Source organism: Ochotona princeps, chromosome X, assembly GCF_030435755.1.
Source record: "Ochotona princeps isolate mOchPri1 chromosome X, mOchPri1.hap1, whole genome shotgun sequence".
Lineage (NCBI taxonomy): Eukaryota > Metazoa > Chordata > Mammalia > Lagomorpha > Ochotonidae > Ochotona > Ochotona princeps.
The window spans coordinates 14,034,888-14,049,088 of record NC_080865.1 but is presented as its reverse complement, the minus strand read 5'-3'; the positions used below and the strand labels follow the sequence as shown (position 1 = coordinate 14,049,088).

General features: G+C 38.8%; 1 protein-coding gene across 7 annotated transcripts in view; it reads right to left on the bottom strand.

Annotated features, from left to right (window-relative positions):
• The window catches only part of CASK (calcium/calmodulin dependent serine protein kinase), a 316,004-nt gene that overhangs the window by 95,632 nt on the left and 206,171 nt on the right, over nucleotides 1-14,201 (bottom strand). For all 7 annotated transcript variants that reach the window (XM_058658921.1, XM_058658923.1, XM_058658924.1 and 4 more), the window contains exons 6-8: nucleotides 12,618-12,720; nucleotides 6,829-7,004; nucleotides 757-879 (exon numbers count right to left, since the gene is read on the bottom strand). In XM_058658921.1, coding sequence (XP_058514904.1) covers nucleotides 757-879; nucleotides 6,829-7,004; nucleotides 12,618-12,720 — 402 coding nt within the window. The remainder of the gene's footprint in view (nucleotides 1-756; nucleotides 880-6,828; nucleotides 7,005-12,617; nucleotides 12,721-14,201) is intronic.

Genomic DNA, 14,201 nt, shown 5'->3' with positions numbered 1-14,201 from the left:
AAACTGTTGTTGAAATTGTGTAGTGGTTTTTCATTGGAGGGGATGATATTCTGCCAGCTCTACCTTCAGACCAGGGATGGTCTCCCAATGAAACTGGACAATAAGATGCTGGACTTTCTCCATGGTCTATGCCCACAATGAAGGAATCATGACTGGATATGAACAACATATGAATCGGATATTGCAACAATATGGAGGAATTCAATATGGGGGGAGGGCTTTTTGGAGGGGTTGGAGGAATCCCAGAGCCTATGAAACTGTGTCATAAAATGAAAAAAATGTACTAGAATTTCAAAATTCTTTTATAAATATTATTTCATTAATATTACTGCCATTAAGACACATTACTAATTTACATTTTTATAAATCTTATGTTTTATGTAATCTCTGGGCAAGTAGCATGGTACAATACGAAATCACTCATATTCACTGAGGACCTATCATGTGCCAGAGACTTTCAAGGTAGTAGATTGACATGAACCAAGAGAAAGAAAACTGTACCCTTATGAAGCTTTTATTTTTGGGGTGGTATCTAGTATCCATTTGAAAACAACCAAATATTGCAAAGCTGACAATCACACCTGAGATACAGATGAATATGCTGGCAGATGTTGTGCAGCAATGACAAACAAGATGAACGAAAGGAATGAAAAGTGCTCAGGAAGAAGCAAAGGGCCACCCTACTACAGAGCACCCTACTACAGCCACTGGGAGTGTTCAGACAAGCATGCATGGTGATCCTATGAGCCCACGTACCTTCAGCCAGGGGTGATTCAGCGCTTCATAAACAGTGATCCTTTCAGCTGGGTCCAGCATCAGCATACGACGTACAAGATCTTTGGCACTTTCAGAGATATGGCTCCACTGCCTTGGATTCATCTGATGGGAAGGAAAAGAAAATCATTTCATTATCACCAGTGACCTGGCAACACTCGCTACTATGCAGCAGTCCCTGTAGAGCTTCAATGTGACTCAGATCCTCAAGGAACAGTAAGCTCTTCCCTAAGGTCTGTTTTCTATGGAAGAAAGGGACAACTGCATTTCAGCTGCTCTAATCCACTATAGGAAAATTTGCATGAGTAAACATCTTGTACATGTGTTCGTAAAGTTTTATAAATTAAACTTTAATAATTGAAGCACAGAATATTCATGATTCTAGTGTCTATCTTTTAGATCTTCAGCTAAAGAGACTAGAATATTTTTATTCAGGAAGGAGTGAAATAATTACAACTCTAGTCTCTGCTATCACTCTGCCTTCCAAATAAATAAATAAATCTTAAAAAATAAAAGAAAAACTTCAGGTAATATTTACAAATGTTTTTAGAAATTGTGATCAGCAGTAGCTGTGAAGCTATGAAAAGGTATCAACAGGACATAAAGAATGTATTATCCCAAAGATGTATTTATTCATTTGAAAGGTAAAGTTAGAGAGAGAGAGAGAGAGAGAAAGAAAAAATAAAGAAAGAAAAAAAGAAAGAAAGAGTCACAGAGAGAGAGACACTTCACTCCCTAAATGGCTACACTTCTGTGGCTGGGTTGGGTGGAAGTCAAAAGCCCAGAGCTTTCATATGGGTCTCCCACGTGGGTGGCAGGGACCCAAACACTTACGCCATCATCTTCTGCTGATTTTATAGGCCATTAACAGGGAGCAGGATCAGAAGTAGAACAGCTATGACTCAAACTGGTGTCCATACAGGACGCTAGTGTTACAGGTGGCAGCTTGATTAGCTATGCCACAAGGACCCCATGGAATAAGTAATTTGTCTACTCAATGAAAAATTTTTTGCCTCTCTATCAGGAATAAGGCAACTAAGACACATGGTATCTTAAAAATAACAAAATGAATTATGACTTGGTCAAAAGGCACAGGACTTGTGAGAAACATGGTGGCCCTGTGAGGAAAGTGTTAGATGGCTCCTGGGAAAACGGACTACATCTGAGACCAGAAATTAAAAAAAAAAAAATTGAAGAGAGTGTTTAAGCTTGGGATTGGGAAGGTAAATAAGGACAGGAGACAGAGATGGGGTAGGGTCTGACTCCCTGTCCAACATCAGGAAGCTTACTTACTCTGTGAGCTTACGTGGGCTGCCTGGTGTCCGGAACTTCAAGCAATATCGCGGTTTTAACCAGAATTGACTTATGTCAATTCTGTGGGAGAAATGTGGAGAATAACTCCACAACAATTTAAAGCCAAATGAAATCACTGTACAAATAAGTCTCACAATTTAGTCAAGCGTTACACACAACTCTGGCTGATGTGAGCTTTGTACTTGTAGAGGGGGAATGAAAAGTATCTCCATGTTGGAGACAGTCCTTAAAACTGGAATGTGTTCCATTTCCTTTTTCTAACAGGCAGAATTCCAAATGGCAGTCTCTTTTGCTTGTCAAACTGCATTAAGATGAATGCCATGACACTGGTTAAATATTGGCATCCTCCTGAAATTGCGTTTCATTCACCAGTTTGAAATGAAAAGGTGAGTGATGAACAGGGTATGGCTGTGCTCTGTTTTCTCTACTGGAGCTGATGTGCTTCTTGAAGCCTGAATAGTCTCAACTGAACAGAGGATGAGCAGGGAATTCCCTAGGTCTTTTTAAGAAGGACCCCAATAGTGTTCTTCAGGTGAGCAGCTTAGTTAAAGTTAGTTTGGGAGGTGTGGAAACAAAACAAGGCTACAAAACAATCTCACTTTTTTGAAGTCATAGCAGCCTAGAATTCTCTGTGCAGATAACTGGCTACCTGTTAACAATGACATAAGATGATGTTGCATCTTTTACACACAGTTGGAAAGTATGGTTTTGTCCTTTATTTAAAAAGTTACTTCAGGTCAAATGTTAGCAGACATCCCTGTGAAATAGTACAGAGAATACTATCAAGTAAGGTATCAAATGGGAACAAACAGTTCAACTAAAATCACATAAGACTAGCCATAGCCTATAAACTCTAATTATGTAAACTTTTAGACTTTGAGTAATTTTATTTTTGAAATACTATAGTGGACCTGGCATAATAGCTCAGTGGCTAAAGTCCTCGCCTTGGAAGCACTGGGATCCCATGGCAATCAGTTCGTGTATCAGCTGCCCCACTTCCCATCCAGCTCCCTGCTTGTGGCCTGGGAAAGCAGTTGAGGATGGCCCAAAGCCTTGGGACCCTACACATGGGTTTGGTTCCTGACTCCAGTTTCTTGCTAATGCAGACCCTGGGAGGCAACAGATGATGGCTCGTATTAATTGGCGTCCTGCCACCCACATGAGAGACACGGACTGAGTTCCTGACTCCTGTTTCCCAAGTCAGAGTACCTAGGTTCCATATCCAGCTTTGGCCCTTGACTTATTTCCTGCTAGGGAAGATCCTGGGAGGCAACAGATGATGGCTCAAGTAACTGGGTTCCTGTCATCTATGTGGGAAACTTGGGATGTGTTCCTGGATCCCAGTTGTAGCCTGAGCCAGGGAGCATTGTAAGCATTGTAAGCACTGAGGAATGCAGAAGCGGATGGGAGGTCTCTATCTTATCCCTTTCTCTCCCACTTTCTCAAATACATACATGCACACATAAATAAAACAATGAAGTAGTATATTGAGAACAGATAAAGCAAGGTTGGTTAACTTCTAACTATTAAAGTTTGGGGCTCATTATGTTATTATTTCTACTATTATGGTTTGAAATTTTCCATGATAAAAAAGTAAGAATAAATGCTGATACAATCATATCACTGTATATTAAAGAAGAAATAAACAAGGCCCTTTAGGTTCATCATAGCAGTAGAGATGAATCTAAACTTGAAACGAAGCTGCTGAGAACCCAGGTTTTTGTAAGGAAAGCCATTAAGACAAGTAAGAGATGAATTTAGCCCAGTACAAGAGCAAATAAATTATTAAAGAGTTCAGAACCCAGGTACATAAATTCTGATACAGCTGTCACTTTGTTTTTTTTCAAGTTTAAACTATATTTATTTATAAATTTATTGTTTTACATATAAGAAGACGAAAAGTTGCAATGCAACACAAGCTTCCATTTATATCAAGTAGAAACACAGAGGCCTTTCAGACTGAAAATCAGTATTCCTTGTTCAAGGAGACAAAGACATAGAGAAGACATGTTTGTGTACTTTCTTTCATTACCATTTCCCTGACTTACATTTGAAATGAATTACTTCAATTATAAGAAAAAATTCATTAGTGCAACAAAGTGGCATTCATAAAAATATTGAACCTATAAAGCATAGCTATACATTTTTAAGCAGTTTAATTCACTGATTCAAACGAGCTGTAAAGTAGCATATACTACATTTTTAGGACACCATGGGGCAGATACTTGTATTTTCTCCTATTTACTTTTGTTGATGATTTTGGAAAGATTATACTAGCCATTTCTGGATTGCATTTGTGTGTGTCAACATAAAGACAATCCTGAGACCACACAAGCTCCCAACAAGTACAATTTGCTAAAATTTTCTGATAGCATGAGTGATGAGTCTGAAAAGAGAAATGTAAACAAAACATAATGGTTTGATTTGATTGTAAAACAGAGGAGTATCAATAATATGTTTAAGAAAATACAGTTTTCCCACAGCTGTCACTTTGAATCTGACTTACTGTAACAGTGTAGTATAGAATGGAGAGAATTTAAAATAAATCGATTTTTGGACATGTGCGAGTAGTCTGTTTCTTACAGAGATACAAAGACAATGATCCAATGTTTTAAAAATAGACAAAATAAAACACCAGACTCTGTTGGAATGAAGCACATTGCCTTGGAAACCAGGAAGTTAGCAACTCAACAAACACAAAAGAAGAATTCTATTATTATCAAATGCTTATAAGACAAAAAGGAGGTGGGAGATTTTCTTATATGGCACCTTCATCAGAAATTGCTGTTAGGATTAAATAAATTAATATAATTAAATAAGCTTATCTTTTAATTCCACCTTCCAGGTACTTTTTTCAAGTACTTCATATCTGATTTCACCTGACACAATCCAACAGGAAAGCCATGATTATGCATTTCTCATAGTTATTCACAATTTCCAGGGATTGATGGGGTATGACTACTTGCAAATATTTCCTGGAAGATTTAATTACCTTTTAAGTATTCATTTTATCCCCAGTCGCCAACTCACTCTAAGGCAACCAGAACAGCCTACATTCAAAATGACTCTGAAAACAGAGTCTTGGCATATGCGTTTTCTTATTTTATTCCAGTTTTTAAGTTATTGGAGAGGCAAAGAGGGACAAAAGGAAAGGGAAGGAGGGAGAGATGGAGAAGAGAATGGGAGAGAGTGATCTTACCCATTGGTTCACTTCCCAGATGCCTACAACGGCAGGGGACATAGTGGCCCAAGTTGGGAGTGGGAACTGGGAACTCTATTTAGGCCTCTCATGTGGGCAGCAGCATCTTAATTACCTGGCCCAACAACATTATTGCCTCCCAAGGGTTCCATTAGCAGGAAGCTAGAAGCAGGTGTCCTAATCAATGGCTTAAGTGCTAGGCCAAACACCCACAGCTGGCATTTATCTTAAATCAATATGCAGACAAATCTATATGCACTTAAGGGATGATGGTGTATAAGGCAAACAAAGGAACAAGCTTGTGTTAACAGCTTAAAAGGAACAGGCTGCAACTGTGAAACTATACCTTTCCTCACCCTGCCAAGTTCCATGTATTAAGAATCTAATATGGAAAACAAAACTCTAGGGGCCTTCCAGTTTTGGAGTCCATAGTGTTGGGAAAATGAATGTCTGGTTCTGTGTGTTCAGGCATGGCTGAAAATGAAATAGTGATTCTGCTAGATACAAAATATCACTTTCAGTAATTACTCGAGGAGAGGGAATTTCCCCAACATAAACTGCCTCCATCTGATATGCAGTCACACACTTCTCCATGCTTCCTCCTTCCTGCATCCCGCAGGATGTGATGGCAAAGGGCAGAACTTTGAAGAGCTGGGGCAGTGAAGCCAACCTTTGGATTATTTATTTCCAAGAAATAAGGATTTTCTGACACAACCATTCACAATATCAGTAATGACTTACAACTTTGTAAACTGATTTACTAATATCAAGTCTGCGATAATACATGCGGCATGTAATACACAGCAGCCAAAGAACACAAATGTTTAAGTCACATCCAAATGCTTTGAAACTGGATTATGAAATGTAGTTTCAATACTGGCATTTTCAATTTATTCTATGGCAAGGGTTTTGGCATATATTTTTCAACAAGATTTACTTATTTATGTATTTGAAAGGCTAAGTGACAGAGAAAGATTTTTTTCATCTGCTGATCATTCCCTAGCTATGGGCCAAAAAGAAGCTGGAAGCCAGTAACTCCATCTGGGTCTCTCACAGCAGCCCAAGTACTTGCACAATTACACACTGCCTTCTCGGGTGTATTAGCAGGAAGCTGGATTGGAAGAGGAGGAGCCAGAACTTGAACCAGCAGCACTCTCATGTGGGATGGTGGTGCAGCAAGCTTAACTTGCTGCACCATGGCAGTGGTCCTTGGTACACAAGTCAAATTTGGACAGAATTTCCATTTTAACTTAACAAATTAAGCAAAGAACTTTAAAAATGAAGCTCTTCTCTGAAATTATACACAGAAAGCTCTTAGAAGTTTTTTTCTTCTGGATGCTGGTAGAGCTAATGGGGAATCAGAAGTTTATCCAAGGACTGAGTTGCCTCACAAGGCTACCGAATCAATGATGCAATTAAGCACCTCTCTTCTTTTGAGTAAGTTAGGAGCAGTCAGTCAGTGAGCAAAGACAGTAACCACAGAAACATTTTTCAGGACAATTTAACTACAATGGAAAAAGAAAGCATTCCGAACATACTACCTTGTATTTTCCCTTGATGATGCCTTCAAACAATCTTTCCTTGGTTCCATAGAAGGGCAAGCAACCACTGAGCAGGATGAAGAGGATCACACCGCAGCCCCAGACATCCACAGGCTTTCCATAAGGCTCTCTTTTAACCACTTCAGGGGCCATAAAATGAGGTGTTCCAACGCGTCCTGCATTGAAGATGACAACAACAACAAGATTAAGGAAAAATGTTTACCTAATACAGGGCTCTCTGCTTGAAAACCGCAAACAGAATAACAATCAAAATGAGAAGTTTATCAATATAAATACCCTCTCATTTCTCCCCTCCCCATAAAATGAAGCTCATAGATGGGATAACATTTATCTAATTACCTCTTTGAGATATTGAGCCCAGCACAGGATACTGGTGTACCCTATAGCATTATTTATGTATTTCTTGCTTCATAAAGGTAATGTTTTCTCAGTTGGAGCCGAGGCAGGTGGAAGAGGCAGCAGGCAGACTGCTGCCCAGAAAGGAGCTGGGAGGCCTGCCCTGGGCAGAGGCAGAGGCAAACAGGGGAGGAGGCAGAAGCGAGGAAAAAAAAAACTGGAAAAAAAGATAACTCCCGATTGCCAAATGGAAATTCCCCAGTGAAAACTAATGCTGAGAATTTTTATCTGGAATAGGAATTTGAACTTGAAATCCTGCTCAACTGATTTTATGAGCTGACTATAGCCATCAACAATGGGCTATAACAGGAATGTTTACCTTCCACCTAGAATGGGGACAATGCATCACGTCACCCAAAGGTGAACTACCAATCTCATTGCTATTGAATCTTCTCTGATCCTCATCTTTTTAAAAGAGCCTTTACTCCCTCACTCAGAAAAACTAACTTTCTGGAAGGAATCTGTTAATTAGTTGTTTGCACATCTTCAACTCAAGATCACAACAGTTTTCTCCTCCACAAGGAAACTAGCAAGTAGTAACCCATAGGTTGGGCCTGCCATGGTGATCTAGCAGCTAAAGTAACCCATAGGTAACTGTTGTGTGACAGGGTACTAAATAGACTTGGCAGCTCTTCTAGACGCATGCAAGGCCCCCTCACTTCCTCCTCTGTCCTCTCCCCATTACACTGAGTCCAAGATACTTTTTATTTTGAAGATTGCCCAATACTTTATCTAGAGTTCAGAACTGTGGTTTGGAGCTTAAAAAGATCTCACAGGCCTTCTGGTTCTGGTAGAGAGACTCTATCACGAAGTCTTCTTACTGATTATGCAACTGAGCACTGGAGAAGGAACTAGTAGTGCTTAGCCTGCATTTCAGGCCTTTACAGCATGTCATTAGTTTATTTTCCTGCTCCACAATCTCAGAAAAGATTATGTTCAAGGTTCTAATGGTGAAAATATTTTAATTTAAAATGTATAGATCAGTGAAAAGGGTACCAGTTAGAAGGCCATACAGTTTTAAAAAGACTTCTGTACTGCCTCAGTTTGGTTCCTCAAACAATGCAAAGAAGCTGCAATGATGGAAGCTAAGCTCCGTTTATTAGCAGCCTGAACAGGAACAGGTCCTGGAGAATGATCCTTATTCCTTTGAATAGGAGCTGACAGGAGTCAGCAAATGCATTCGATGTGGCTTTGAAACTTAACTTGGCTGCTACCATTTCCTCCACAAGAAAGTGTTGCATGGCTCAAAATGGGGGCCTTCCCTTGGGAATAACCGCAGCCACCATGTTCAGTCCCAGCCATCGTGATGAGGATCTCTCCACTTATGTGGTCTGAAGGCCAACCAATTCTACAGAACTAGTGATTTTTCTTGGGGGAAAGAGGCATGTCCTAAGGTAAAAGAATTTGTTCCTAGGTGATATGGGGAAAGATTCTTTTAGTGGAATGTGAAAAGGACCAGAGTCAACCTTAAATCTACACCAAACTACTTGCTTTTGCTGTAGTAAGTTTTCCTTCTTTGTGACCATTTGACATTGACCACAAAATTCTAAGAACAGGAAACCAATGACCAAACCAAATTAAGTGTCACTCTTTTTGAGATATCTGAGATACGTATAAAATAAATTGTATGTCATATTTTGTTAATAAAACTTTTATAGCACCCCAGGGAGGGAGTTGTTCTGAATAGCTACATTTTCAGTAATTCAGGATTTGAGTCTTAATGCATAGTCCTTTTTTACTTGATAATTTTATATGGAAACCTTTCTGCAATGTGTTGGCTTCTGTTACACAGAATGCTGTATGTAATTTAATTTTCTTCATGATGACTTGAGTTGTCACTGTGGATCTCAATTAAGAGCTATATAACACAAAATATCCCTAGGAACTTCAGCAAGCTTGATTTTTTTTTTCTGGTATTAAAAGTTTATGCTTTTCAAATTTTGGTTTCTGCTCACTTTTTTTCCTGTCAAGCTTTCATTTTTACCTTTCATGAAACTTACTCCAGTTCTGGCATTGTGTAACTTGTTGTTTATAACCTGCTATTAACTGGAAACTGACTAGCAACCAGGATCATTTATTAATAACAATTTTGTAAATGCTTGCAAGTCCCCAGACACTCGAATGCATGCTGGGGGCATACAGAAGGATAATCTGTGGTCACCCTTGCCTTTCTCTGTAAATCTCAGTTTTGATATGATTTTAAGTTCCTGTATCAAATGCTACATGGAAACATATACCCGGCATATTGCCACATGGTAACAGAGAAGGAAGAGAGCTACTCAACTAGGGATGATGTAGATCAGCCTGCTTTGAAGAAGGGAACATCATCGGCTTATCCTTGTACAATAGTAGGAATTAACCGGACAAATGACAAAAGGCATTCTAACCAGAGGGAACATTAGGGGCAAGGTATGAAGGAATATGCACCTGCACAACTCTACACAAATAACAGCAGGTCAATGTCATGCAGTGTCTTCAGAGATCTAATTGAGAGGATAATGAACAGGTTTTAAGTGCAGGAACACTTCTGCTGTTCTTTTAATCGCTTTCTAGGTTTCTGGTTGCAGTCCGGATAAGAGAGTTACCCAAATAGCCAAGCTTAGGTAGGGGAAACAAATGTACTTAAATAGTTCTTACCATATATAGAGAATTTCTATTTAGAGGACTGAGGGATTGAAGTTTCCAAATGACAGGCTTTCTATCCTAAAGCTGATAAATACCAGCAAAATTTCAAAAGCACATTATAAAAAAGCAGAGCTTTTTCTAACAAATCACTTATTCCTTGTCTATCTATATATTTTTAAAAAAACATCACAATGTTTAATTATTTCAAGAATATAACAAAAAGTATGTATGTTATGAAATGATACTATTGTGACCATCAGAAAGTATTTTAGTTCTAGAAATAAAGAGAACAGTCAATTTTCAATAACTGAACGACTGGGCATTCAAAACTTGCTTACAATTTAGAGGGAAAGTTTATGCATTAACATGAAGAAAATGCCCTGGTAAATCCCTTGAATCTGTTTTTGCTGTGTGTAAATCAAGAGGCAAAATATAACAGAAGTCTACGACATTCTAAATACAAATAAGATACTGATTCACAGAAACACAAACAAAATTGTTCTGCATGGCTGCTCCATTCCATTCCACTGTATCTAATTAACTGAAAATATAACCATCAAAAATTACTCATCATCATTGGGTAATCTTAACATAGTGGATGATTGGGCCTGGTGGCGTGGCCTAGTGGCTAAGGTCCTCGCCTTGAATGCACCAGGATCCCATATGGGCGCCGGTTCTAATCCTGGCAGTTCCACTTCCCATCCAGCTCCCTGCTTGTGGCCTGGGAAAACAGTTGAGGACGGCCCAATGCTTTGGGATCCTGCACCCATGTGGGAGACCTCCAGGAGGTTCTGGGCTCCTGGCTCCAGATCGGCACAGCACCGGTTGTTATGCTCACTTGGGAGTGAATCATCGGACGGAAGATCTTCCTCTCTATCTCTCCTCCTCTCTGTATATCTGACATTGTAATAAAAAAATAAATAAATAAATCTCTAAAAAAATAGTGGATGATCTGTACTAACACTGGAGTTGAAAGAATTTGTTCAACACCTTTTAAAAACTGAGAATTGTTAGTTGACTACAAGATGAATATGAGCCAACACTCTGATAAAGTTATCTGAATAGCTCAGGCCATCTGAGAAGCCTGATGGAAAAGTGAGAATCAGACCTAAAGAAGTAATATAATAACGTCATGCTATTGTGCATCAGACTAGTTCTTTCCTGTATTTATGGTGCTGTCTGGTTCTGTGCTTCAGATTCTGAATCAGTTTATATGAAGAATGGCTGAATTAACCTAGGGAAGTTAACTTGGATAAAACTTCAGGGGACATACTTGTTGTATTCAAGCATTTGATATGGCTGTCATATAGCAGGATGAAAATTCTTCACAGTGACTTCAAAAGTAAGACTACTAGGTAGAAGTTACAGAAAGATTTTTGGTTAAAATAAGGACTGACTTTTCAATTCTTAGGGAATATTAAAAAATGAAATGAACTGTCCTGGTACATAGTGAATTCTTTGCTAGCTAAAGAGTGAAATCAGAGCTCAACCTTTTGCTGGGAGCACTATGCAAGAATTCAATCATAGTTCAAGAGCAGAGAAGTTATGATACCTTGTAATCATCAAACTGAATAATTCTATGATTAAAGTATGCTTTGCTATATGACTGACTATATGCTCAATCTTTCAATTATGAAACAAAAGTTTTGAATTAGGGGATAAAATAAACATTCTGTGAAACTACACTGAACTTGCAGTTTTGTACATTATTGGAAATTACTAGCTGGAGAATGTGAAACTAGAAGGAAATTTAAATATAATTTAATTTGAGAGCAATGTGGTGAATAGATGATATGAATAATGTAACCATGACCTCTGGAACATGTTTAAGATTATCTGTTATTGCTGCCTGATGTTCTACCTACAAAGAATGAGATGAAATGAGTCATCCTGTGTAACAGGTTATTATTTTGGTATTTGTCCTCTGTCAGCTATTGAATTTAACTTGAGCATTCTTGAGGCAAGACAGGTTTTAAAAGGTTGTATTGATACTTTTCATATACTTCCTTTGTGAAGGCTGGCAGTACTTTGAGATGGAAGAGAAAGTACTGACTAGAGGACTGACAGTTTGTAGAATGGAGAACTAAGAATCTGCTCAACTAAAGAAACAAAATGAAACACAGGACAGCATTGTGGGCTGGACTCTACTGAGAATAATCAATTAAAATCCAAGCATTTGAATCTGTCCTTAGCATTCACCTCTCTTCATTGGTGAAGAAAGTTTCTATGTCTCTTCTGGATCGGGAATTTTCAAATTATATCTTGTCTCAGCTCAGCTAATAGTAAAATCAGTTGGCATTCGTATGTGCTGGCTCTTGGCAATTGATGGCTTTAGCAGAATTATTTAATAAATGGAAAAAAAAAACAAAGAGAAAATGGCACCTAATTAAAAATTAGCCATAGATATAAATTTCAAAGTGCTTTAGATTTTATTTCGTTCGGCCACTTCGACATCAGAAGCTTCTGTGCCCTAAACACTACCTTGAAGCACAGTTTTAATCTCTTTAGGTAGGGCCTCTTCTTTGTTAAGTGCTGGGAATGCAAAGAGTAAAATGTCAGTGTATTCTCCAGGGACTAGAATTCTCACTATGACTACAGAGTTAGTAAATTCAAAACTATCTGCTGGTGCTTCTTTGGGCACAGCGTGGTGGTATGAAGCACTGAGATTAGGCCAGTATTTACTTTGAAAGCTTTATATCAGGCTGCAAGTGATCAGGTTTAAAGCAGTATTCTAAAAATGGTCTTACCTCCAGCTACAAGTCCAGACTCTCCTAATTGAATAGCCACCCCAAAGCCCCCGAGTTTAACAGGTGCTGAGTTTTCTTTTGAGGCAAGAAGAACACAGTGGGGCTGAAAAGAAGAACAGGTGAACAAAGACAAATCAAAAAATTAATTGAAGGTGAACAATTCTATTTACAGAAAATGGAACAACATGACAATATATAGTATCATTTTTAAAAACTTCTAAATTATTTTGGATGCCTGCTCCATTTCCTATTTTGGATTATTTACCTAAAGACTTACCAGTTATATTTAAAAATTTTCAAGAATCATTTGCTTTCAAGATTAGAATATGGTGCTAATACAGTTGCTCAGCATGGACGTTCAAGAAACACAGACACACTTTCTTTTGAATGTGTCAAACGATCACCCCTATTTTCTGACTTTAAATGTAGTATTTTCCTTCCTTTGAATAACAGCCTCGATTTGTTTAAGGAAACATAAGTTTTACACACCCTGCCAAAATGTTTCTTGAAATTTCTGTCTTCATGTACAAAGCTGCTGTAACTTAGTCTGTAGAGGAAGCTAAAGAACTTTTTGTTGGTTCACCCTTCCTTGTCCCCTTCCTTTTCTTTATTCATTCCAAACGTGAGAGGATTACTAAAAGGATGGCTCAGATTTAATGACTCACAGCTTTTAAATGTTTCTTTATGTTCATCAACTTGAAAGACAGAGCTAGAATGAGAATGGATTGGCTAGGATAGTGGGCATGGAAGGAATCTGTGCAATAAAAGCAGGCTAAATCACCCAGAGAGGTGATTGGTGATGTATGGAAGTGGGAGAGATCTTTACTCTGACTGATGAGAACATTAGGATTCTTTCTGCCAAACAGATTTGAAGAGCTTTACAACAGTCTGGTACAAATAAAGGTGGACCCTCAAATATAAATGTGTTTGAACAAACTGAGTAAGAAAGCAGCATCCCTAGTGTTATTCTAATGTGGGACACAGCAAAAGGGTGAGCCAAGGAGAAGATGGGCATGTTTAGAAGAAGGACATATAAATAAGACCCAGCCAGGGTTTCCTGGAAATGTCTGTGGAAGTTTTTGTGGAGGTGGGATGGGCAGAGGGGTGTGGCAAGATGAGAGTGAGGTAGTTTGTTCTCCATCTGTGGTTCATTCCCCAAATGGCTAAAAGGGCTTCGGCTGGGTTGGAGGTCAAAGCCAGGAACTAGAAACTCAATTTAGGTCTCCCATGTTGGTGGAAGGAATGCAATCAATCACCTCAGCCATCATCACTACTTCCCAGGGTCTGCATTTGCAGAAGTTTGAGTCGGGAGCCAGAGGTGGGTATCAAACCCAGGTAGTTAGATACCAGACAGAGACATCTTTGCAAAAAAAAAAAAAAAAATCAATGAATGAATCTGAAACACTAAGTAACCCAAAGAGTGAGGAAGAGGCAGATAAACAGAGATCTTCATCTCCTGGTACACTCCCAAAGGGGCCATAACAGCTGGGACTGGACCAGGCTAAAGCTAGGAGTCTGGAACTGCAATGGGGTGGTCTCCCTCATGTGTAGCAGGGTCCTGCAATGGGGTCTTCCTCATGTGTA